This window comes from Pempheris klunzingeri, chromosome 15, assembly GCF_042242105.1.
Source record: "Pempheris klunzingeri isolate RE-2024b chromosome 15, fPemKlu1.hap1, whole genome shotgun sequence".
Lineage (NCBI taxonomy): Eukaryota > Metazoa > Chordata > Actinopteri > Acropomatiformes > Pempheridae > Pempheris > Pempheris klunzingeri.
The window spans coordinates 426744-453620 of NC_092026.1; the positions used below are offsets into that span (position 1 = coordinate 426744).

At 48.6% G+C, this 26877-nt stretch overlaps 1 protein-coding gene across 1 annotated transcript; it reads left to right on the top strand.

Moving 5' to 3' along the window:
- On the top strand, window positions 1-25275 carry pex5lb (peroxisomal biogenesis factor 5-like b). Its single transcript, XM_070844960.1, has 13 exons — window positions 1-81; window positions 8831-8942; window positions 9464-9736; window positions 10236-10356; window positions 10905-10992; window positions 11453-11551; window positions 16985-17104; window positions 20646-20789; window positions 21166-21236; window positions 22422-22634; window positions 22984-23146; window positions 24435-24592; window positions 25038-25275. Exons 1-13 carry the CDS (start codon window positions 10-12, stop codon window positions 25234-25236), a joined length of 1833 nt encoding a protein of 610 aa, XP_070701061.1. The 5' UTR covers window positions 1-9; the 3' UTR covers window positions 25237-25275.
- The last annotated feature ends 1602 nt before the right edge of the window (window positions 25276-26877 follow it).

Consider the following 26877-nt stretch of genomic DNA (forward strand, 5'->3'; position numbering starts at 1 on the left):
GTCGTTGCCATGGTGCTGAAGGAGCTTCCTGGTAGAAAGGCGTCCTCAGAAGGAAACCCCCTCCTCACCGTGACAACCAAGGTTGGCATGACGACCACGCTTGTGTGTTACCTGCTCAGAGGTTCCTTTTTCTTTCTGCTCTCTTTTGTTGTTGTTTCTTTGCTTGTTTGCTTGAAGCTTCATGTTTCTCTGAGGAAAAGTGTGGATTCTGATGATATTTGAAACTGGTCAGTCAGCCGATGAGCATCTGAAGGTGCCGTTATCTATTTAGCACACGATAAAAGGACATTTAACCACAGTAGAACACAGGTAGAAACACGTTACTGTGGCTAGTTTACAGTCCTCAACACAGCAGGATGTTCAGTTAGTAAGTTACGGTCCCATTTCAGCTCTAAACCTGACCAATCAGAGGACGTCTTCGTGGCTCCAGAAAACCAAGATGGCGGCGCCCATGCAGCCAAACTGGAGGCTTGAAAACGGCAGTTCAGTACTTCATAAACCGTCAGTAGGATTTAAGACTTCTGAGACAGACTTGAACCCATAAACCACCTCAGAGTAACCGTTCTGTCTCACCGTGCCATCAGAGCGATAGAACTCCTCCAGAAAACCCAAAGAGAAACAATAGAATACAGGTCAGCATCAAATAAAAGGCTGGAGCAGCAGCGTGCACGCTCAGAACCACGTTAACACCCAAAGGCACCAGTGAACCAGTGTTCCCGTCATCGTTTACCTCGGCAGCACCACGTCCTCCAGGTGTCTGAGCTTTCACAGCATCCACTCACCTTCAGCCCCCCAGGACTGAGAAGACCATCAATCAATCAATCAATCAATCAAACAATCAATCAGTCAGTGTTTCTCTCTCCAGCTCCAGGTCACAGCAGTGTTTCTCTCTCCAGCTCCAGGTCACAGCAGTGTTTCTCTCATACTGTTTCCATAAAGAGCAGCTCAGAACAAACTCTTTCATTCAGAGACCAAAGATTCAGTGAGTCACAGAAACAGGAAGCAGGACGTCAGCAGACAGCAGTGATGAAGACGTGTTGTCTCACCTCCCGTCTGCACTCGCTCTTATTTTAACCGTCCGACTTTACGTCCTGGTCTGTTGAAGGTCGACCTCTGTTTATTCCACGGACGTCTACAGAGACCTGGATACAAAACTGGAAGCTCCAGACGTTCGTCTGCGCTTTTGCTCAGTGGAGCATGAAGCCAAAGAAGTTCCACCTCCCAGGTATGAAAGTACCAGGATCTTCCTCATCGTTGTGCCACAGAGCCTGGAGGACTAGCATCTAACTTCCTGTTATCCTGTGCTAACTTCCTGTTAGCCCTGTGCTAACCTGAATGGGGATAAAATGATTTAATTGTCGGCATCTCCAGACTTTCCAAATGTTTCCGGACTGAATGGATGAAACAAATCATTTGTCCTCTTAATTACAGGCGCCTCTTTCACTAAAAGTCTTTTGGGGCTCAGCGTCACGGTTTGGCCACTGTGGCAGACTGGCCTCAAAGCCTGAAGACCTTCGGGGGGGTTGGTTTATTCTGACCAGCCAACAGAACCTCCATGTTCCACATCCTGTGAGCGAGCAGCCCTCACTCTGAAAACAGCTATGTGGATTACCAAGAGGATTTATAGTAGGTACCACAGAAGAAGAAACAAAGGAGGTGGGGGGGGGGGGCTTCAACACATCCATGTTGTTCAGTTTGGACGTCGTCCAGGCAGGAAGCCGCTGTCAGCACAGATTCAGTGCATTTAGAAGAAGCGAAGGCCGCAGCAGACGTGACCCCGCGTGTGGTCGTGTTGTTATGGGATGGCGGCTCAGCTCACGGGTCGTTTGTACGAAGCAGGAAGAACTGATGGTGAACAGTAGAGCGGCTGTGCTTTTTCACAGGATTAAATACACCATATTCCAGCGGCCATGTGGACATACACGCTGTGGATTAGGATTAGGAAACCAGACACTCACACTCAGACACACAGCTGCATCAGGTTAAATGAGGCCTCAGACTGAAGCAGTGCATTAAAGGTTGTACTTTGTCCTACGTTTCCCAGAATCCCGTTAGTAACCCCGCAGCCGTGTGTCATCTTAAAGGGACTTTGGGACATTTTGGGAAATTAATTGTACAGAAAACTGCTGGAAATAAACGTTGTGGCGTCTGAATGCTTCTGTAGATCCGTCTGTGTCATCGTGGCGCTGAAGCTGTTTGCTCACGTGAAAGAAGAAAAGCGGTGCGTAGAGTTACGCTGGCCACAAAGTTAACGTTACGCTGGTCACAAAGTTAACGTTACGCTGGCCACAAAGTTAACGTTACGCTGGCCACAAAGTTAACGTTACGCTGGCCACAAAGCCGACGTTACGCTGGTCACAAAGTTAACGTTACGCTAGCCACAAAGTTAACGTTACGCTAGCCACAAAGTTAACGTTACGCTGGCCACAAAGCCGACGTTAGGCTGGCCACAAAGTTAACGTTACGCTGGTCACAAAGTTAACGTTACGCTGGTCACAAAGCCGACGTTAGGCTGGTCACAAAGTTAACGTTACGCTGGTCACAAAGTTAACGTTACGCTGGTCACAAAGTTAACGTTACGCTAGCCACAAAGTTAACGTTACGCTGGCCACAAAGCCGACGTTAGGCTGGCCACAAAGTTAACGTTACGCTGGTCACAAAGTTAACGTTACGCTGGTCACAAAGCCGACGTTACGCTGGTCACAAAGTTAACGTTACGCTGGTCACAAAGCCGACGTTACGCTGGTCACAAAGTTAACGTTACGCTGGTCACAAAGTTAACGTTACGCTGGTCACAAAGCCAACGTTACGCTGGTCACAAAGTTAACGTTACGCTGGTCACAAAGTTAACGTTACGCTGGTCACAAAGCCAACGTTACGCTGGTCACAAAGTTAACGTTACGCTGGTCACAAAGCCAACGTTACGCTGGTCACAAAGTTAACGTTACGCTGGTCACAAAGCCAACGTTACGCTGGTCACAAAGTTAACGTTACGCTGGTCACAAAGTTAACGTTACGCTGGTCACAAAGCCGACGTTAGGCTGGTCACAAAGTTAACGTTACGCTGGCCACAAAGTTAACGTTACGCTGGCCACAAAGCCGACGTTAGGCTGGTCACAAAGTTAACATTACGCTGGTCACAAAGCCGACGTTACGCTGGTCACAAAGTTAACGTTACGCTGGTCACAAAGCCGACGTTACGCTGGTCACAAAGTTAACGTTACGCTGGTCACAAAGTTAACGTTACGCTGGTCACAAAGCCAACGTTACGCTGGTCACAAAGTTAACGTTACGCTGGTCACAAAGTTAACGTTACGCTGGTCACAAAGCCAACGTTACGCTGGTCACAAAGTTAACGTTACGCTGGTCACAAAGTTAACGTTACGCTGGTCACAAAGCCGACGTTAGGCTGGTCACAAAGTTAACGTTACGCTGGCCACAAAGTTAACGTTACGCTGGCCACAAAGCCGACGTTAGGCTGGTCACAAAGTTAACGTTACGCTGGCCACAAAGTTAACGTTACGCTGGTCACAAAGTTAACGTTACGCTGGTCACAAAGTTAACGTTACGCTGGTCACAAAGTTAACGTTACGCTGGTCACAAAGTTAACGTTACGCTGGTCACAAAGTTAACGTTACGCTGGCCACAAAGCCGACGTTACGCTGGTCACAAAGTTAACGTTACGCTGGCCACAAAGCCGACGTTACGCTGGTCACAAAGTTAACGTTACGCTGGTCACAAAGTTAACGTTAGGCTGGTCACAAAGTTAACGTTACGCTGGCCACAAAGTTAACGTTACGCTGGTCACAAAGTTAACGTTACGCTGGTCACAAAGTTAACGTTACGCTGGCCACAAAGCCGACGTTACGCTGGTCACAAAGTTAACGTTACGCTGGTCACAAAGTTAACGTTACGCTGGCCACAAAGTTAACGTTAGGCTGGTCACAAAGTTAACGTTAGGCTGGTCACAAAGTTAACGTTACGCTGGTCACAAAGTTGACGTTAGGCTGGTCACAAAGTTAACGTTACGCTGGTCACAAAGTTAGCGTTAGGCTGGTCACAAAGTTAACGTTGCGCTGGCCACAAAGTCGACGTTAGGCTGGTCACAAAGTTAACGTTAGGCTGGTCACAAAGTTAACGTTGCGCTGGCCACAAAGTCGACGTTAGGCTGGCCACAAAGCCGACGTTAGGCTGGTCACAAAGCCGACGGTAGGCTGGCCACAAAGTTAACGTTACGCTGGCCACAAAGTTAACGTTAGGCTGGTCACAAAGTTAACGTTACGCTGGCCACAAAGCCGACGTTACGCTGGCCACAAAGTTAACGTTACGCTGGTCACAAAGCTAACGTTACGCTGGTCACAAAGCTAACGTTACGCTGGCCACAAAGTTGACGTTACGCTGGTCACAAAGCTAACGTTACGCTGGCCACAAAGTTGACGTTACGCTGGTCACAAAGCTAACGTTACGCTGGCCACAAAGTTAACGTTACGCTGGTCACAAAGTTAACGTTACGCTGGCCACAAAGTTAACGTTACGCTGGTCACAAAGTTAACGTTACGCTGGCCACAAAGTTAACGTTACGCTGGTCACAAAGCCGACGTTACGCTGGCCACAAAGTTAACGTTACGCTGGCCACAAAGTTAACGTTACGCTGGCCACAAAGTTAACGTTACGCTGGTCACAAAGCCGACGTTACGCTGGCCACAAAGTTAACGTTACGCTGGTCACAAAGTTAACGTTACGCTGGTCACAAAGTTAACGTTACGCTGGCCACAAAGCTAACGTTACGCTGGTCACAAAGTTAACGTTACGCTGGCCACAAAGTTAACGTTACGCTAGCCACAAAGTTAACGTTACGCTGGCCACAAAGCCGACGTTAGGCTGGCCACAAAGTTAACGTTACGCTGGTCACAAAGTTAACGTTACGCTGGTCACAAAGCCGACGTTACGCTGGCCACAAAGTTAACGTTACGCTGGTCACAAAGTTAACGTTACGCTGGTCACAAAGCCGACGTTACGCTGGCCACAAAGTTAACGTTACGCTGGTCACAAAGTTAACGTTACGCTGGTCACAAAGCCGACGTTAGGCTGGTCACAAAGTTAACGTTACGCTGGCCACAAAGCCGACGTTACGCTGGTCACAAAGTTAACGTTACGCTGGTCACAAAGTTAACGTTAGGCTGGTCACAAAGTTAACGTTACGCTGGTCACAAAGTTAACGTTACGCTGGTCACAAAGTTAACGTTACGCTGGCCACAAAGCCGACGTTACGCTGGTCACAAAGTTAACGTTACGCTGGCCACAAAGTTAACGTTAGGCTGGTCACAAAGTTAACGTTAGGCTGGTCACAAAGTTAACGTTAGGCTGGTCACAAAGTTAACGTTACGCTGGTCACAAAGTTGACGTTAGGCTGGTCACAAAGTTAACGTTACGCTGGTCACAAAGTTAGCGTTGCGCTGGCCACAAAGTTAACGTTAGGCTGGTCACAAAGTTAACGTTGCGCTGGCCACAAAGTCGACGTTAGGCTGGTCACAAAGTTAACGTTAGGCTGGTCACAAAGTTAGCGTTAGGCTGGTCACAAAGTTAACGTTGCGCTGGCCACAAAGTCGACGTTAGGCTGGCCACAAAGCCGACGTTAGGCTGGTCACAAAGCCGACGGTAGGCTGGCCACAAAGTTAACGTTACGCTGGCCACAAAGTTAACGTTAGGCTGGTCACAAAGTTAACGTTACGCTGGCCACAAAGCCGACGTTACGCTGGCCACAAAGTTAACGTTACGCTGGCCACAAAGTTAACGTTACGCTGGTCACAAAGCTAACGTTACGCTGGCCACAAAGTTGACGTTACGCTGGTCACAAAGCTAACGTTACGCTGGCCACAAAGTTGACGTTACGCTGGTCACAAAGTTAACGTTACGCTGGCCACAAAGTTAACGTTACGCTGGTCACAAAGTTAACGTTACGCTGGCCACAAAGCTGACGTTACGCTGGCCACAAAGTTAACGTTACGCTGGTCACAAAGCCGACGTTACGCTGGCCACAAAGTTAACGTTACGCTGGCCACAAAGTTAACGTTACGCTGGCCACAAAGTTAACGTTACGCTGGTCACAAAGCCGACGTTACGCTGGCCACAAAGTTAACGTTACGCTGGTCACAAAGTTAACGTTACGCTGGTCACAAAGTTAACGTTACGCTGGCCACAAAGCTAACGTTACGCTGGTCACAAAGTTAACGTTACGCTGGTCACAAAGCCGACGTTACGCTGGCCACAAAGTTAACGTTACGCTGGCCACAAAGTTAACGTTACGCTGGCCACAAAGCCGATGTTACGCTGGCCACAAAGTTAACGTTACGCTGGTCACAAAGCCGACGTTACGCTGGTCACAAAGTTAACGTTACGCTGGCCACAAAGTTAACGTTACGCTGGCCACAAAGTTAACGTTACGCTGGCCACAAAGCCGATGTTACGCTGGCCACAAAGTTAACGTTACGCTGGTCACAAAGCCGACGTTACGCTGGCCACAAAGTTAACGTTACGCTGGCCACAAAGTTAACGTTACGCTGGCCACAAAGCCGATGTTACGCTGGCCACAAAGTTAACGTTACGCTGGTCACAAAGCCGACGTTACGCTGGCCACAAAGCTAACGTTACGCTGGTCACAAAGTTAACGTTACGCTGGCCACAAAGCCGATGTTACGCTGGCCACAAAGTTAACGTTACGCTGGTCACAAAGCCGACGTTACGCTGGTCACAAAGTTAACGTTACGCTGGTCACAAAGCCAACGTTACGCTGGTCACAAAGTTAACGTTACGCTGGCCACAAAGCCGACGTTACGCTGGCCACAAAGCCGACGTTATGCTGGTACGATCCAACGTAATAACGGTGCGTACGGTTGACGAACAGTAGATGTAACGTCACGGCATGTTGAACACCATCAGCAGCAGCTAACCAGCTGAATGTGAGATGATCTCCTGAGTTCTTCAGGATCTCAGACTAAAGCTCCAGATCACAGACTCTCCCAGTGAACGGGATCATTGATGAGTGAACTGTTCAGAGACGTGATCAGAGAGTGATCATGTGACCCAAAGTGTCAGTGAGGTCAGAGGGGATCAGTCTACTTCCTGCAGCTTGTGGCGTTCCGCTCACTGATGGAAACAAGCTAACGTTAGCTTGGTGAGGCGTAGCGACGCGCTGTAAACGGAGGCTGTGACTGCGTTCCTGTTGCTATGGTTACTACAGCCAGAGCTTTAATTCAGACGGTGACGGTTGGAACTACTTTCTGATGGACACCCAGCAGCCAATCAGAATCCAGTATTCACTCAGACCACATGACGTAATATGAATTTATTACACGTCATTGTTCAATACTTGATTCTGATTGGTCGCTCTACAGTCTGTTCCTCCTGTATAACAGACTGTTGCTACGGACGACGCTCTGACAGAGAAATAAGTCTCACTCATCAACATAACTTTTAGGTCAGTGTTTTGTGTTGATCTTTGGTGTGAAGCTGGTGATTAAATATAGAATCATTAACCCTGAAGAAAAGTTCAGTCAGTGTTTCACTGGGACGAGTCCTGTCATCATCCGAGAGGCCAGAGGAGCTTTGACCGTCGGTGGTGTCTGTCGGTCACATGAAGGTGAGGAGCATTAAGGTGCTGAAGTGCTGGACGGACAGCTGGACTCCGGGGAGCCGAGTGTCCCGTCAGCAGACCTGTAGAGAGGTGGCGTCAGTGAAGGCAGCAGCTGCGTTCAGGAATGGATTTAATTTGTGTCACTGAGTCCTTTAAGCTTTAAAAACAGACAAAGAGACAGTTCGGGACTCATTTGGAAACGTTTCATCCCATCTGGGCCAGTTATCTCATCACCATCCCTCCACAACATGACGTCTGCATGCCCCCCCCCCTTATTTCTGCCTTTGGTTTCCTTCAGTAAACAGCAGAGATGGACGACAGCCTCTGTACACAGTGTTCAGCCTCTGGGACCGTTTAGGGCCGAACTTCATGCTGTCAGTCCTGGACTCTCTCACACACTCTCACACACACACACACACACACACACACACACACACTCACACACACACACACACACACACACACACACACACACACTCACACACACACTCTCACACACACACTCTGTCAGTGCTGTACGATCACACTGACTCCACCATCTCTGGTTAAATGTCTGTTGGAACATGAAACTTTAATGTGAACTTTCTAGACTGGGCCTCCATTAGCCTGGGGCTAACAGCTCCATTAGCTTGGGGCTAACAGCGCCATTAGCCTGGGGCTAACAGCTCCATTAGCCTGGGGCTAACAGCGCCATTAGCCTGGGGCTAACAGCTCCATTAGCCTGGGGCTAACAGCTCCATTAGCTTGGGGTTAACAGCTCCATTAGCCTGGTGCTAACTGCTCCATTAGCCTGGGGCTAACTGCTCCATTAGCTTGGGGCTAACTGCTCCATTAGCCTGGGGCTAACTGCTCCATTAGCTTGGGGTTAACAGCTCCATTAGCCTGGGGCTAACAGCTCCATTAGCTTGGGGCTAACAGCTCACATAGCCTGGGGCTAACAGCTCCATTAGCCTGGGGCTAACAGCTCACATAGCCTGGGGCTAACAGCTCCATTAGCCTGGGGCTAACAGCTCACGTAGCCTGGGGCTAACAGCTCCATTAGCTTTGGGATAACAGCTCACGTAGCCTGGGGCTAACAGCTCCATTAGCTTTGGGATAACAGCTCACGTAGCCTGGGGCAAACAGCTCTGACTCTGGTCTCTGACGGTCTCTGGTCTCTGGTCTCTGACTCTGGTCTGTGGTGGTTTTGGTTTCCAGCTGGTCCGGGAGCAGCAGGAGAGTCGACCCCTGCTGAGTCCCTCCATCGATGACTTCCTGTCGGAGAGCCGGAGCGACGCGCCCAGCCGACCCCTCACCTCCAACACAGCAGGTACACCCCGCTAATTACCCCCCCAGCTCAGCAGGGATCCTCATCAGTGTCACACCAGCAGACAGAGACGTCCTGTAGCGCCACCATCAGGCCACCTTCATCATCCTCACCTTCATCATCCTCACCTTCATCATCCTCACCTTCATCATCCTCTCCTTCAACATCCTCTCCTTCATCATCCTCTCCTTCAACATCCACACCTTCATCATCCTCTCCTCCTCTCCTCCCTCCCCCTCTCCTCCCTCCCCCTCTCCTCCTCTCCTCTCCTCCTCTCCTCTCCTCCCTCCCCCTCTCCTCCTCTCCTCTCCTCCCCCTCTCTGCCCCCCCGTCCTTCTCTAACTTTGTGTCCTTGGTTGTCCTCCTTCCTGCTCTCTGCCCATCTGCCACCTCAGACTCAGCAGGTTCACCAGCCATTAATTAACACCCCCCCCCATCTGTTAATCACATCTAATGTGTCAGGTGCACCAGGGTCCTGGGGGGTCTGGTCCTTCACTCGTTGACTTTTCCCCTCCGTCCTGCAGTCCTGTCCACAGCTCTGGACCTGGTGGACCTCAGTGAGCCGGGGGAGAGCAGCAGCAGGGGCAGCAACGGGGGCAGTAACGGGGGCAGTAACGGGGGCAGCAGCGGGGGCAGCAGCAGTAACAAGGACCAGAGGAGGAGCCCTCTGAGGAGGAAGGGCAGCTCCAGGAGCCCCCGACGGCGGACCAGACCTGAGGAGACGGAGCTGATCCAGGTGGAGGCGGAACACCTGCCTGCCAGTCCCAGAACCCCCGAGAGGATCTCACTGGACTCAGGTACTGCAAACACACACACACACAGGTGAGGCCCAAACACCTGCTGGTGATCTACCTGTGTGCAGTCAGGAAGCATCAGGTGGTTCACACTGGATTTACTCACAGCCTGGTCTGCCTCGACCCCGTCACAGGTTCTGTGACCAGTTGCTTTCCAGGTGAATATTTGATGAGTATTTGTTTGGTTTCCGCTCTCACTGGTTACCTCCTGATCCCCCCCAGTACTGATCAATACGGTACTGATCAGCTGCTTCTCCTCTTTGTTCATCTGGTTAAAAGCTTCGCACTCAGTCAGCTGTGAGTCAGAAGCAGCTGGAGGTCGACTTTAATCTGAGCTTTTACTGCGATGAAGAGTCCACTTCCTGTTTCACTTCCGTGTGCTTTTACACTGAAAGTCAGACACTCGTAGCCTTTCGTAAACAACCCGTGTCCCATCTTGTAGTTTTTCCCTCGTAGAGACTCGCCGATGACAGAGTGTTGTATGTTGTTGGCGTGTTCGCAGTCAGTCTGTCGTCTCCTCTGGACAAATGGGACGAGGTGAACCTGGACGTGGAGGACGGAGGACGCAGGAGGAGATACGAGAAGAGATGCACGTCCCACCACTCCTCCAGCGAACTGCTGTGGTAAATATGGACGGCGCCCCAGTCTTAAAGGGGCAGTCAGACAGTAGTACTCCTGTGGACGGGGGCAAACGGGTTACAGCTTCATAAAAAAAGACCCAGCTAAGAAACCCAACATCACTTTAGGAGTATTTAACTGCTTCTGACGGGAAGCAGCTGTTTTCTCTCTCACCAGACTCCACTGACAAAAACAGTATTTTTCCTCACAGAACATGGCGAGCTCGCTGGTCTGCAGCTGCTTCGGTCAATGGACTAGCTAGTTAGTTTGGATCTGAACGAACCCTTTAAAACACCAAAGTCACACAATAACACAAACTATCTGACCGGTCCAGGCAGCAGTGGACCAGCAGCTCCTGTGCTTCTGGGACGTAAAATCACTGTTTCTGTCAATGGAGTCTGGTGGCGAGAGAGAGCCCACTTTATGTAAAGCTTTTGCTTTTTGTGTGAGTTTAGACATTATCGCGCCCTCATCAGGAATCTGTCTGCAGCCTCCAGGGGGCGCTAGCACAGCTGTAACACTTCTCTCTCTGGGTGGTGGTTTGTTCCTGCAGGTCTGCTGAGTTTAAAACTGATCCTCTGATGAAGAACTGCTTCGACATCCACAGCTTCGATGATCTCGACTTCATCTCCTCAGCTCAGGTCAGCTGCTGTACTGCACTAATACAGTACTACAGTACTGCAGTACTGTAGTACTACAGTACTGCACTAATACAGTACTACAGTACTGCAGTACTGTAGTACTACAGTACTGCACTAATACAGTACTACAGTACTGCAGTAATACAGTACTACAGTAATACAGTACTGCACTAATACAGTACTACAGTACTACAGTACTGCAATAATACAGTACTACAGTACTGCAGTAATACAGTACTACAGTACTACTGCTGATATTTCTACTGAGTAGAGTAGAGACAGCTCACAGCGCTGTGTTCAGGGAGCGTGGGATAATGGGACGCTCCCTGCAGACACTCACAGCTGGTGGTCAGTTCAGGTGTTTTAATGTCTCTCAACTTTGACTTTGTTCTCAAGTGTTCTGGTGTCTGTTGGTTTGACTTTACTGTAGCTGTGTGTGTGTGTGTGTGTGTGTTTCCAGGACTGTGGGGCGTCCAGGCAGCGCAGACGGACTCGTTCCCTGCTGGCCAGAAACGAGTCTCTGGAGGACGAGTTTGTCAGAGCGAAGGCTGCTGTCGAGGTACGAACACACTGATGAGATGTCCTCTCTCCAGGAAGCCCTGCTCTGTATTCAGTGATACTGCGTACAGTGTGTATTAATACTGCGTACAGGGTGTATTCTACCTTCAGTGTGTATTCTACCTTCAGTAGTACTGCGTACAGTGTGTATTCTACCTTCAGTAGTACTGCATACAGTGCGTACAGTGTGTATTCTACCTTCAGTAGTACTGCGTACAGTGCATACAGTATGTATTCTACCTTCAGTAGTACTGCGTACAGTGTGTATTCTACCTTCAGTAATACTGCGTACAGTGCGTACAGTATGTATTCTACCTTCAGTAGTACTGCGTTCGGTGCGTACAGTGTGTATTCTACCTTCAGTAATACTGCGTACAGTGCGTACAGTGTTTATTCTACCTTCAGTAATACTGCGTACAGTGCGTACAGTATGTATTCTACCTTCAGTAGTACTGCGTATAGTGTGTATTCTACCTTCAGTAATACTGCGTACAGTGCGTACAGTATGTATTCTACCTTCAGTAGTACTGCGTTCGGTGCGTACAGTGTGTATTCTACCTTCAGTAGTACTGCGTACAGTGTGTATTCTACCTTCAGTAATACTGCGTACAGTGTGTACAGTGTGTATTCTACCTTCAGTAGTACTGCGTACAGTGTGTATTCTACCTTCAGTAGTACTGCGTACAGTGCGTACAGTGTGTATTCTACCTTCAGTAATACCGCGTACAGTGCGTACAGTATGTATTCTACCTTCAGTAGTACTGCGTACAGTGTGTATTCTACCTTCAGTAGTACTGCATACAGTGCGTACAGTGTGTATTCTACCTTCAGTAGTACTGCGTACAGTGCATACAGTATGTATTCTACCTTCAGTAGTACTGCGTACAGTGTGTATTCTACCTTCAGTAATACTGCGTACAGTGCGTACAGTATGTATTCTACCTTCAGTAGTACTGCGTTCGGTGCGTACAGTGTGTATTCTACCTTCAGTAATACTGCGTACAGTGCGTACAGTGTTTATTCTACCTTCAGTAATACTGCGTACAGTGCGTACAGTATGTATTCTACCTTCAGTAGTACTGCGTATAGTGTGTATTCTACCTTCAGTAATACTGCGTACAGTGCGTACAGTATGTATTCTACCTTCAGTAGTACTGCGTTCGGTGCGTACAGTGTGTATTCTACCTTCAGTAGTACTGCGTACAGTGTGTATTCTACCTTCAGTAATACTGCGTACAGTGTGTACAGTGTGTATTCTACCTTCAGTAGTACTGCGTACAGTGTGTATTCTACCTTCAGTAGTACTGCGTACAGTGCGTACAGTGTGTATTCTACCTTCAGTAATACCGCGTACAGTGCGTACAGTATGTATTCTACCTTCAGTAGTACTGCCTACAGTGTGTATTCTACCTTCAGCAGTACTGCGTACAGTGCGTACAGTGTGTATTCCACCTTCAGCAGTACTGCGTACAGTGCGTACAGTGTGTATTCTACCTTCAGCAGTACTGCGTACAGTGCGTACAGTGTGTATTCTACCTTCAGCAATACTGCGTACAGTGCGTACAGTGTGTATTCTACCTTCAGCAGTACTGCGTACAGTGCGTACAGTGTGTATTCCACCTTCAGCAGTACTCCGTGTGCCCGGCGGCGCCCTGCTGAGGCGGCAGCTCTCCGTGTGGTCGGATGTGTTCGTATCAGATGTCAGCTGATCCTCTGAAAGCGATCTGGTCAGCGAGCTGCCGTCTGAGGTTCGCTCTGTCCTTCCCGTCACCAGAGTGACTCAGCAGGGGGGGTCAGTTACAGTGTAGGAGGGTGGAGGGCGGCTCTCACCTGAGGGAGGGCGGTTTGGTGAAGCAGGTGAACTGTGACTGGGGGGGACGGCTCCTGTGAAGGTGAAGATGGTGGTGATGGTGTGTTCGGGAGCGTTTGTCTGAAGGAGGACGGCTGAACTAACAGCTCGGTGATTAAAGTGCAGATTTTCTCTGTCAGATATTTAATTTGAAGCTCTCGTGTTGATGCGTTCGTGATGTTCTGCTCTTCAATCCCGTCATCTCGACTCAGTGAACCGGCGTCTCTCTGATTGACGAGCCGCTGATTAAAAGCTCTTCTGATCACAGCGGACAGACTCTGAATTTAGCTGCAGGTGTTTTAATCCTCAGACACACAGAGGCCACACGTCTGTTTGGCTCAGGCCGTCAGTCGAGCCGTCGTTTAGGATATTATTCATATATATTTGGGGCTTTACAGAGGAACACTAAACCAGAATTAAAGCTGCAAGCAGCGTTGGAGGGCCCTCGCACCTTCCTGCATGTCGGGGTGTGCGGTGGCTTCGTCCTGTTGCTGGACTCTGACCCTTCCATGCGATTCAGAATTTTCATGTATTTTGGACAGTGCATGAAGGAGTTACATGTCACTTCCTGTGTCCCCTATGTGGCGCTAGAGAACAGTCACTAATCACATCCTGTATTCCAGTATATGAAGTGTTGACTACACTGTGAACATTTCATGCAAATCAAATGATTATTGGCACGGAGGTGTTACTTCCTGTTTCCACCAGCTGGCGCAATTCTACATGTACGTGTTCAGCAGACCCTCTTCTCTCCACTGATCAAATTATCAATATCTGTGATTAATCTCCTGAGAGAGAGAGACGTTCGAGAAAAAACCATGCACTTCCTCCCGCCACTAGGTGGCGCTATGACTATTGTTAAAAATTGGCATGTACATGTCTTCAGAGCTGGACAGTCATCAAACGGTATAAATTTGGTGAAGATAGGATCTTGTATAGTGGAGTTACAGCATTTTTAATGCTCATGGCGAAGGAAAATGCATTATCGAAAATGGCCGCGTCGTCACGGCAACAGCTTTTGACGGAGGCACACAGTTTTCACTACAGACGAACATCAACGTCTTGAGGTTTTCCTGACCAAATTTGAAGTGGATCTGATCAACTGGCTGGTCTTGAGCCATCATAATGTAAAACATAGCACTTCCTCTTGCCACTAGGTGGCGCTATGACTGTGAATGAATATTGACATGTAGACGTGTTCAGGGCGGGACTCTCATCAGACATGTCAAGATTGGTGCTGATTGGATCACGTACAGTCAAGTTATTAACAACTTCCTGTTTGATGGTGAGTCATGGCGAGACACTGAACTTTGACAGCTCGTCACGCCCAAACCGTTCCAAATCTGTAGAGACCTTTAATAACTTTTCATCGTTGATGCCTTCTCTACCAGCTGACCAAGTTTGAAGTCGATCGCTTCAACCCCCTCGGACTAGTTCATTCATTTACGTCCCCTGTAAATCGCCAAAAATGCGTGAAAAATCCAATATGACTTCCTGTTTGGTTGAGGTCATCACTCCAAGAGACTTTTTTGTCTGTCTTGAAGAGATACATGAACCCACCGAATTTCGTACATGTACATAAAACGCAGTTCCGGGGCTGAGTTTAGGTGGCGCTACAGAGCCATTTTGCCACGCCCATTTGCGAAACCTATGAAATACAAAAATTTTCACCACGACTGAATTTTGTGCAAACTTTCATGAGTTTTCGTGCATGTTCAGGCCCCCAAAAATGCAATTCATTGGGGAAAAGGAGAAGATGAAGAATAAGAAGAAGAAGAATTCCTTGCATTTCAATTATGCTTTCGTCCCCCTGGTTGCATTTCATGTACTTTTTCAACCCCTTCCTGCTCCGGGCCTATGGGGTCCGTACACCTCTTGGTTCTTGGGTACTGGCATGTTTCCTCCCTTGCATGTTTTTCATGCTCGCATTTCAATAGGGTCCTCGCACCGCTTGGTGCTCGGGCCCTAATAATGAGCCCTTAACGTTTCTATTTCATGCTAGCATGCTAACCGCTGCACTGGTCCTGAGGAAACGGCCTCGTTTCAGACGATGCCGGTACGATGAAATCCTTCCTTTGAGAGTAACGTCACACTGTGATCAGTTACTGTGATCAGTACTGATCAGTGATCACTTCATACGGCCAATGAAATCCTACCAACTTGTCAGTGAACAACGCGCTGATTGGCTGCTCAGCTCAGGCATTAACACGGTTTGTGCTTGTGACAGGTAGCATGTAGCTTCACTGTGGCGTCAGTGTATTAATGACCCTTATTGGCTTCCATACGTTGTAAACCCAGAATTCAAGGTGTCGTTCTGTGAGTAACAGCTGGTCTCAGATCAGATTCTCTTCTTGAAGTAAACATGAAGTGAATATTCACCTCATGTTACTCGCTTAAGTAAACACAATGATGGGAGAGCAGGTGCTAATGCCTGTGCTAACTGGTGCTAATGTCTGTGCTAACTGGTGCTAATGTTTGTCTTAACTGGGGCTAATGGCTGGGCTAACTGGGGCTAATGTTTGTCTTAACTGGGGCTAATGCCTGGGCTAACTGGGGCTAATGCCTGTGTTAACTGAAGCTAATGCCTGGGCTAACTGGGGCTAATGCCTGTGTTAACTGAAGCTAATGCCTGGGCTAACTGGGGCTAATGTTTGTCTTAACTGGGGCTAATGCCTGGGCTAACTGGGGCTAATGTTTGTCTTAACTGGGGCTAATGCCTGGGCTAACTGGGGCTAATGCCTGTGTTAACTGAAGCTAATGCCTGGGCTAACTGGGGCTAATGCCTGGGCTAACTGGGGCTAATGCCTGTGTTAACTGAAGCTAATGCTAGTGCTAACCTTCTTATTGAACTCCGTCCTAAAGCCAGACTCAGGAGCAGTCACATGACGTTCCTCCTCTTTCACGTCTGTTTGTTGGCTTTAAAACAAGCTTTGGGCCTGAATTAGTCAGTGTGGAAATCGTTCAGGGGTGCATGTTTCTGAACTTCAGGGGCTCCTGGGGGGGTCTGGACACATCCTCCCAGATGTCTTTGAGTCGTACTGTCCGGAGATGTGATGCTCAGATGGCGTCTGTCTGTCTGCCTGTTCCTTCGTGTCGAGACGCTCTGGTGCAAATAAACCTGCAGGGAGGATTTTAGAAAAATGGCTTTTATTGACAACAGGAAACAAAGTGGGCTGAAAGCCGGATCGCTCTGACCGTAGAGGAGGTGAAGTAAAGGTCAAGATGGCGCCGAGCGCTCCTCCTGCTGAGTGTTTCATGTGTCATGACTCATTCTGAGTCGTGATCCAGTGTTTCTCCGTCCATCATCAGACAGCTGAGCTCTGAGCTCCTGATTCATGTTCAGTGTTTGAGAACAACGCCAAAGGAAACATGAACAGCTGTGTTAGGAAGTCAACTACGACTCCCAGGGTGCATTTCTGTAACAAACAGCCAGTGACAGACCAGATCAAGCATTTGATTAAGTTCACTGTCATTAAGGTGGGGGCTGAAGGATGTGTCACTGTGCAGGTGCATTATGGGAAAGGTAGGATCCAGTGTTTTGGGGGCGGTCTGAAGTCTGACTTTGTTTCTGTGGCTGTGTTTCAGTCGGACACCGAGTTCTGGGATAAGATGCAGGCCGAGTGGGAGGAACTGGCCCGGAGGAACTGGCTGGAAGAGTCTGAGAGTCAGGGGCCCATCCAGCCCTCCGTCTCACCTGTGGAGAAGGTGAGTTCAAAACCCGTCCCACTAACAAAGCCCCGTAACCTGTGACCCCTCAACCCTTTAAACAGGAGGCCGCCGTCAGTCTCAGCCCGACCAAAGATCCTCTATCAGCACAGATGTGTCACTACCGGCTGTCGAGTGGGCTGAAATTGTCTCCACTTCCTGTCTCCTGTCGTTTCAAAGGTTCTGTTTAAATAAAGTTTGATTGATTAGTAATCCAGAGGTTTCATGACAATAAACACACTGCATCACCTGTGCTGCCTCCTCCCGCCCCCAGGAGCTCCCATCCCTTTAACGTTTCACTTCCTGTGACCTCCACAGTTTTTGTTAAGCGTTTTCCCAGCATGCACCTCTCCCTGAGAGAGGCTGTCATTAATGATGACAGATTATTGCTGAGATGGATGTTTGGCAGCATTACTGTGGTTTTAATCCCCTGACCTGAGATCAGCCTCGAAGCATCAGTAATCCATCAATAATCCCTCCTCCGCTCTGGTGTTACATCACCACGGTGACGGAGGCGAAGCCGCTCCGATGTCAACACGCTATCAAACATCTGCTCACACATCAAACACGCCGCGTCTTCAACTTCTGCACGTGTTTTATTGATCCTCATTTCCTGTCAGGGATCACACGGTTTGAGGATTTGGAGGCCGGTGAACACTTTTTGGGATTTTTTTGGAAGGAGAATAAATCGGCTCATTAACCGACTAAAGACAAAGATGTTCTCCAGATATTCTCAGGCGCCAGCAGACTGGATAGATGCTGTGAATAACACCCAGGACATGGAGAGACTTGAAAAACTGGATTGTGTTAGTGAGCCGAGATGATTCCTGATGTGAATGATGATGAATGTACTGTCTCACATGGTGAAGTCAGTCTGAGTCAGGAACGACTGTTTTCTTGTTAATGTGAGCGATCCTGGTCTGTTCTGTTGGAGAGAACGACACCATCAACAGTCATAAAGGTCACTGGACCCCCCCTTTAAACACAGCAAGTCAAAGAGCGGCACCGCAGGAAGTCCTTCCTGTCAGACCCTCCAGCTCATCAGCTCATGGGATCTGCTCATAAACGTGCCTTCGTGACCCAACAGGAACAAAACCGTGGTCGTCCACCAATCGCCAGGTCGGCGGTTCGATCCCCCCGACTGCTCCTGATACAGCGGTTAGTTTCGTCCTGATGGCTAGTTGGTGTCCGGTGACGGTGGCACAACGTGATGATCATGTCTTAGATCTTAACGTGTCCAATCCAAGGAGTTCATCACTGATTTCAGAGCAGCAGTCGTTGGTTCTGTTTGATCCACAGCTCCAGTCTGATGTGAACACACACAACTGATCGACAAACGAGTCGTTTAAGGCAGAAGCTTCATTCTTTCAATGGCTCAGATACGATCTTGAGTAACGTTTCCGTTCTTCTGTGGAGCTCCTTTGAACCTTTCCCTTTAACAGGTTGTCGGTGAAAGACAGAAACAGTCTGAATAACGTAGTCAAGATTAGATTATTAATAGAATAAGATTATTAGAGTCAAACAGAAGGACTGGCTCAGTGTGGAGGGACCAGTGGTTGAAAACAGATCAGCCGACCAGATCACATTCAGCCTGAAGGAGAACTGATCAATACTCCAAGGCCTTTGTCCTTCTGCCGTGCTGCTTTGAGATATGTTGTTTTTTGTCTGTCTGCCCACCTAATGGAGGTTACAGAGGTTGAACCAGGAGCTTTGCCATGATGATCACAGTCTAACACAGGGGTCGGCCACTCTGTCTGGCCTAGGGCCAACGCAATGGTGGGCCAAAGTGACATCTTCGACAGGCAAACCTGTCTGTCCTACTAAAAAAACTTTTTTTTTCTCATCTATACTATTTTATCTTGTACAACAACGTAATTTAATAAAGTTATTTATTTAAAATGAATTAATTTGCTACAGGCTGCTATTACCTGTTCCTGCTGCGTTATGAAATATAATAATAAGGCTGCTGTCTCTAATCACTCACACACGCTGTCTTTAAGACTTAACGGTTAAATAATTACAATTTTAAGTAATAAACACTTCTGAGCCTAACTGACGTTTTAATCATTTTAAGGACATAATTATTTGGCTATCCATTAGTAAAGCAGCCTATTCTCATGTGACATCCTGATGCTGTTATTGTTGTTATGCTGAGATAACGTTGTGTGAGACATTAGCTAGAGATCGCTAGCTAGCAAGAAAAAATGTCACTGTCAAAAGCAATGAAAAGAGTCACCCTATTTAATTTATTTACTATTATTATTATTATTATTACTTATTTACTTTTTACCTTCTTAGATTGGAACCCGACATCCAGCTGTTACCTGTATATCTCCAGGAATTAAGCACAATTGATGAACTTGTCCTGTTGATTATTTTATGTTAAAATCTGGCTTGGAAGTGATGGGGGGGGTTAAATAAGGTTCTTTTGTTCTGTGTTGTGTTTTTACTCTCTCCCTACTGAGCATAGACAGGATTATCTTTCTTTCTTTGAGTTGACTATGTTTTTGACAAACTTCCTGTCATCACTTTATATCTGTACCATACATTTGTGGAAAAATTCAATAAAAATATCTTTGAGAAAAAAAAGCAATGAAAAGAAAAGTTGATAGTGAAGGTAGGTAGGTGGGTAAAAGTATGCATTCATCCTACCTGATTTTATAAATTCCAAGCCAGTCTGTCTCATCTGCAATGAGGTTGTTGCAGTTTGCAAGGAATATAATATCGGAAGGCACCACGAAACGAAGCACGGAAACTTCAAAGAAGCTTATCCACTCCAGACAGAGGCAGAACCTTAGCGCACTAACAGCTGGATATGCGCCCAGCAACAAGTGTCAGCAAAAAGTGACAAGTGCGTCCCTTAAAGCAGCATGGGTTCTCACCTGGGACAACAAACCATTCCCTGATGCAGAAGTTTTTAAAGAAGTGATGGTGGCTGGTTTGGAGGAGCTGGTAAACAGGTGCCTCTCTCTGCGAGGTCAGCTTCCCGGCACATAGACGCACTGTCAGTCATTACCAGTGGCCTGAGTCAGGCCAATTACTTTTATATTACTTTATATATATTTTTAAACATTTTTTTAAAATCAATAACACCTGGCGGGCCACTGGTCTAACATATACAAACGATATTTAAACAATGCTCAAACAGCCGGGAGGTGATCTAACAGGAAGTGAGTGTCTGACTTCCTGTGGGAAACGGTCCGTCTGCCTGCTGATCTCAGACAACTTCCACCTTCCAGCGTCTTCTCTGGGTGTCTGCAGTCATATTTCAGGGCTCATGTGACCTGTGTTTTGGATCATGTGACCTCTGCGGCAGCAGGATGGTTTTGTCCTTGAGTGGCTCAGTGAACATATGGCTGCTGTCAGAGCTTTCTGCTCCTGGTGTTCAGTGAAATACTGACCCATTAATCTGACACATGACAGAGCAAGCAGACATCACAGTCTGCAGAGAGTAACTGAATTTAATGCAGCGTCGTAACCAAGACTTTTACATTTAGGACGGTTTGGTCAGATTCCTGCTTTATACTTCTGTCTCGTGCAGGGTTACTACTTCAACACCAACAACCCGTACCAAGACTGGCCCAACGCCTTCGCCGAGGGTCAGGAGAAAGCCCGGGAAGGAGACCTGAACGCCGCCGTCCTGCTGCTGGAGGCCGCCATCTTACAGGACCCGCAGGACTCTGAGGTGACGCTGAACCTGGAATCCTGTCACATGATCTCAGCGGTCAGCTGATCAAAGTGTTACAGCAAACCAGTCGTTTATTACTACGTCACTTCTCTGCAGTTTATGACAATAATTCCTAATGACAGAGACCCCCCCCATGACTGAGTAAACACAGTGATGTCATGACTTTCTCTCCACCTCTTTGTTCCGGACTAACGGGGTTCTACCTGTTGGTTTCCCTCTAAACACCACGACACCAGGTGTCTAGAAACAGCAGAGTATGATGCTCTGTGATTGGCTGTTTGTTGGTGAAATGTACCCTGGGAGTCGTAGTTGACTTGGTGCTCGCTCTCCTCGGCGGGAACTGACGCAGCGACTCTTCTTCATGTGTTCTCAGGCGTGGCAGCTGCTGGGGATGACTCAGGCTGAGAACGAGAACGAACAGGCCGCCATCGTCTCCCTGCAGAGGTCAGACTTCCTGTTTCTCCACTCAGACACCAACATCACCGAAACACACCGGTGTTAATGTTGGTACTGCTGTCATATTTTAATTAGTAAACTAGTAATAAAGTGGAGGCTGCTTCTGTCCTGCAGATATTTGTGCCTGAAACAAACCAAAGTTTAACTGTGGATCTGAACGGCGTGCTGGACTTCGCTTCAGTTTGAGATCACGTTCAGATAACGAAGTTTTTCATTTCCCACCCGTCAGAATAATCTTCATACTGAACCTTTTCTAACATTAAAGCTGTGCTAACGCAGGCTAACACTGGTGCTAACACATGCTAACGCTGGTGCTAACGCAGGCTAACGCTGGTGCTAACACATGCTAACGCTGGTGCTAACGCAGGCTAACATTGGTGCTAACGCATGCTAACGCTGGTGCTAACGCTGGTGCTAACGCATGCTAATGCTGGTGCTAACGCAGGCTAACACTGGTGCTAACGCAGGCTAACACTGGTGCTAACACATGATAACGCTGGTGCTAACGCAGGCTAACACTGGTGCTAACGCATGCTAACGCTGGTGCTAACGCAGGCTAACACTGGTGCTAACACATGCTAACGCTGGTGCTAACGCAGGCTAACACTGGTGCTAACGCATGCTAATGCTGGTGCTAACGCAGGCTAGCGTGGTCCATTCTAAAGCGCAGACAGACTGATGACAGACTGATGCTCCAGCCAGGACTTTCACCCTGAACAGGGTTCAAATTCTGTGTGAGAGCAACATTCCTTTGTGGAGTGACTTAACTTTTATATTTCAGTGTTCTTTTATTATGATCAGTTTTCAGTGAAAGGGTAGTTAGGTTAAAACAATCAGTTAAAACACCCCGGGGTAACCCAGGGGTAAATAGTGGTGTTGGCTACTGACACCCGGGTGGAATCAGTCAGCCAATCAGCAGTGAGATCCTCCTGAGGTTGGATCAGGAAATGGAGGACACACTTCAGGATCACATCAGCAGATCTGCAGCATGAAAACTTGTTGCTGAAATAGAAACATTTGAACTCTCAGGCGCTGATCAAACGTGAGAGTAGAAACAGTGAGAGCACACCACCAACCACATCTGAGCTTCTGTCGCCTTTTAACATTGTTTATTAGCGTCAGGGCTCAGCTGCCATTAGCTGTTGCTAAGCTAACTTGCATCACCTGCTGCAGGTGTCTGGAGCTCCGCCCCAACAACCTACCTGCTCTCATGGCGCTCGCCGTCAGCTTCACCAACTGTGGCGTGCAGCGGGACGCCTGCGATGCTCTGCGCCGCTGGATCAGCCACAACCCCCGATACAAACACCTGGTCCCGGACCGCCAGAGCCCCCTACAGGGCTCCCCGGCCACGCCTCGCAGGGGCCCCCACGCCTCCACACCGGCCAGGTAGGAAACGTACGGCAGACACCTGGACCGCCATCAGGTCGGTCCGAATACAGTACCTGTGAGTCTCGGCTGCCGTTGCTATGGAGACAACTCCAGCCAGAGCTGTAACATCTTACCTGGAGCTGGTCTCTGATTGGTTCTCACAACAGTGACCTCTGGGAGTCGTAGTTGATGCTTTTCTGGTCACTTTTTAACCAACTAGAGTTTATTTTAGTTATTTTAAAGTGACGGAGCGCGTTAGTGAACATCAGTATGAAGTGTGTGTGTGTGTGTGTGTGTGTGTGTGTGTGTGTGTGTGTCTGTGTCTGTGTCTGTGTCTGTGTCTGTGTGTGTGTGTGTGTGTGTGCAGTGATGTGCAGGCCGTGCTGCGTCTCTTCCAGGCTGCAGCCCTGCTGAATGTGGACTGTGTGGATCCGGACCTGCAGACCGGACTGGGTGTTCTCTACAACCTCAGCTCAGACTTCAGCAAAGCGGTGGAGGCGTTCAGCGCTGCGCTGGCTGTCAGGCCGCAGGTAACACACACACACACACACACACACACACACACACACAGACACACACACACACACACACACACACACACACACACACACAGACACACACACACAGACACACACACACACACACACACACACACAGACACACACACACACACACACAGACACACACACACACACAGACACACACACACACACAGACACACAGACACACACACACACACACACACACACAGACACACACACAGACACACACACACACACACACACACACACACACACACACACACACACACACACAGACACACAGACACACACACACACACACACACAGACACACACACACACACACACACACACACACACAGACACACACACACAGACACACACACACACAGACACACAGACACACACACACAGATACACACACACACACACACACACAGATACACACACACACACAGACACACACACACACACACACACACAGACACACACACACACACAGACACACAGACACACACACACACACACACACAGACACACACACACACACACACACACACACACACACAGACACACACACACAGACACACACACACACAGACACACACACACACAGATACACACACACACAGACACACAGACACACACACACAGATACACACACACACACACACAGATACACACACACACACACACACACACAGATACACACACACACACAGATACACACACACACACAGACACACACACACACACACACAGATACACACACACACACACACACACACACACAGATACACACACACACACAGACACACACACACAGATACACACACACACACACACACACACACACACACACACACACACACACAGATATACACACACACACACAGACACACACACACAGATACACACACACACACACACAGATACACACACACACAGATACACACACACACACACATACACACACACACACACACACACACACACACACACACACACACACTGGTCTGCTCTCCAGCCCTGTGAAATATTCTCCAGGTAAAACAGTAACAGATCTTACTGTGTACTTTGCTGGTCATGTGACCGTTCAAACCTCCAGCTGTACTCAGACACGTCCGGACTGATCTGGTGCTTCTAACGCTGGTGTTGCTGCTGGAGACGTTGGTTCTTTATTCATTCACTCATCAGCTCTGGATCATTTCTCCTTAACGAGCTGCTCGTCTGATGGCCCCCGAGGGATCGGCGGCTCACCTGGCCGCGGTCCGTAACCACCTTCCCGTCTGTGCAGGACTACCTGCTGTGGAACCGTCTGGGCGCCACGCTGGCAAACGGCGACCGCAGCGAGGAGGCGGTGGAGGCGTACACCAGAGCTCTGGAGCTGCAGCCTGGATTCATCCGGTCCAGATACAACCTGGGAATCAGCTGCATCAACCTGGGAGCTCACAGGTAACGGTCTCACCTGTGGCCTGACTACACACTGGATGGAAGTGTTGTTGTTGTTTTGTTCAAAGTCTTTTATTAGTATTTGGAAAATACACAGAATACAGTGTTTACAGACGGATCAGATGAACACAATAAGCCCCAGTACTACGTTTTACAATTTGGAAGAGATAATCCGCCATGTTGGCGATTCGAGGATTTTTCTTATTCCAAATAAATCCAGATAATAATTTGTCCACAGACAGGAAAACTGATTGTGATAAAAAAACAGGAATACATTGAAATAAATATAAAAATTTGGTCATGGGTGTTTTAAATGAACTTTATTAGTCTGTTCGTCATGAATACGTCTGGAGATCAGAATATTCCTGAAGAGCAGCAGGTAACGGATCAGTAGCACAGATGACTCAGGTTACCGTAGACCTCATGTGGTTCTGGTCTGGTCCTGCAGGGAGGCGGTCAGTAACTTCCTGACAGCTCTGAACCAGCAGAGGCGGAGTCAGCGCTGCAGCCACCAGCAGATGTCGGCAAACATCTGGGCCGCCCTGCGGATCGCCATCTCCATGATGGACCGACCCGAGCTGTTCCAGGCCGCCAGCATCGGGGACCTGGACCTGCTGATGAGGGCCTTCGACGTGGGCGACGTCTGACGGCGTTTCCTGGCTGGACCGAAGGGCGTCCGCGGGGGCGTCGGACAGTTTGGTTTGAAACCAAAGAGACGACGACGGCTGCAGGAAAATCCTTCGCAATATAATAACAGCACAACCCTTTAGCTTCCTGTAAGAACGCTGTCTGCAACTCCAGGACGAGATCAGGGACCCTCTGGGTGTTCAGGGCGGCCACAGGTCCCAGTTTAAAAGGTCTTCATCTAAAGAGTAACTGCACCTGTAACCCCACCTGCGGAGCTCAGTTGCTCTTCCCTCATGTCCACCCGCTCGTCCTCAGACAGTCAGTTTCAGCTTCACTCCCACAGCAGAGTCGTGTCACACTCACCACTTTGGTCTCTCCTGTGTGCAGCTGTTTCACAGATGTTTCACACTAAAAGCCCTCCAAAGCTCAGGAGGCACAACCCTCCCCTTTCCCAGGCAGCTTTCAAAGGATAACTCCTGTATTTTTAATTATTTTGGGTTTTAAAATTTCTCTGACCTCAATCTGACAGCATCATGGAAAGGATCCCTACAGAGAGAGACCTGGAAGATCCTTTTGGTTTAACCACAAACAGCACACACACCAGACTACATTCACTAAAACAGGGATTTTAGAGCTGCTGCTCTGCTGCTGCCTCCATCAGTCAGTGTGTTGGTGTGACTTTGGTGTTTTAAATGGTCAGTTTGGATCCAACACATCTGTAACACCAACACACTGACTGATGGAGGCAGCAGCTCTAAAATCCCTGTTTTAGTGAATGTAGTCTGGTGTGTGTGCTGTTTGTGGTTAAACCAAAAGGATCTTCCAGGTCTCTCTCTGTAGGGATCCTTTCCATGATGCTGTCACACACTTAGAATAACACTCTGAGCCTGGCAGTGGATCAAACAAGCTCTTTTAGTGGACCTACTGTGATCAGGTGCAGTTGTCCCAAAGGATCCCGTTTGGTGTCTGCTGGCTGAGGTGATCTACTGGACCAGTTCCAACACTTTTACTACCTACCAGTCACTCACACACCAGGATGAGGACAGAGAGGATCATGGGGGAGAAAGAGGGGAGTTTCAGCAGCTTAACAATAATCAGAACTGTCAAAGTAGAAGCGAGTGGAGACGATCAGTGAGAACAAACACAGGAAGAGTTTCTCAGGTGGAGAGTGTGACATCACTACCTCAGACTGAATGTACCATGTGACCTGCGGCTCTAGTCCAGGTGATTAGACCCCCTCAGCCTCCCCCAGGCCTCGACTGTTACTTCAACACCATCTGGTTTTGACCGACTTCCTTTTTACCTGAGCTGAACGACCTGCTGCTCCCCTGACCCCTGACCTCTGACCCCTGACCTCTGACCCCTGACCTCTGACCCCTGACCCCTGACCTCTGACCCCTGACCTGCTCAGTCCGTTACGAAACACCTGAACTATTCAGTATGAACACAAGCCCCCTCATGCCCCCTAAAGCCCCCTCATGCCCCCTAAAGCCCCCTAAAGCCCCCTCATGCCCCCTAAAGCCCCCTCATGCCCCCTGACGCTCCACAGAAAACACAAACTCAGTGTTCAGAGGAGCAAACACGACGAAACTTCTCCTCAGCAGAGTTTGTGTAACGACCATGAAGGCCAGCAGGGGGAGACACACACACACACACACACA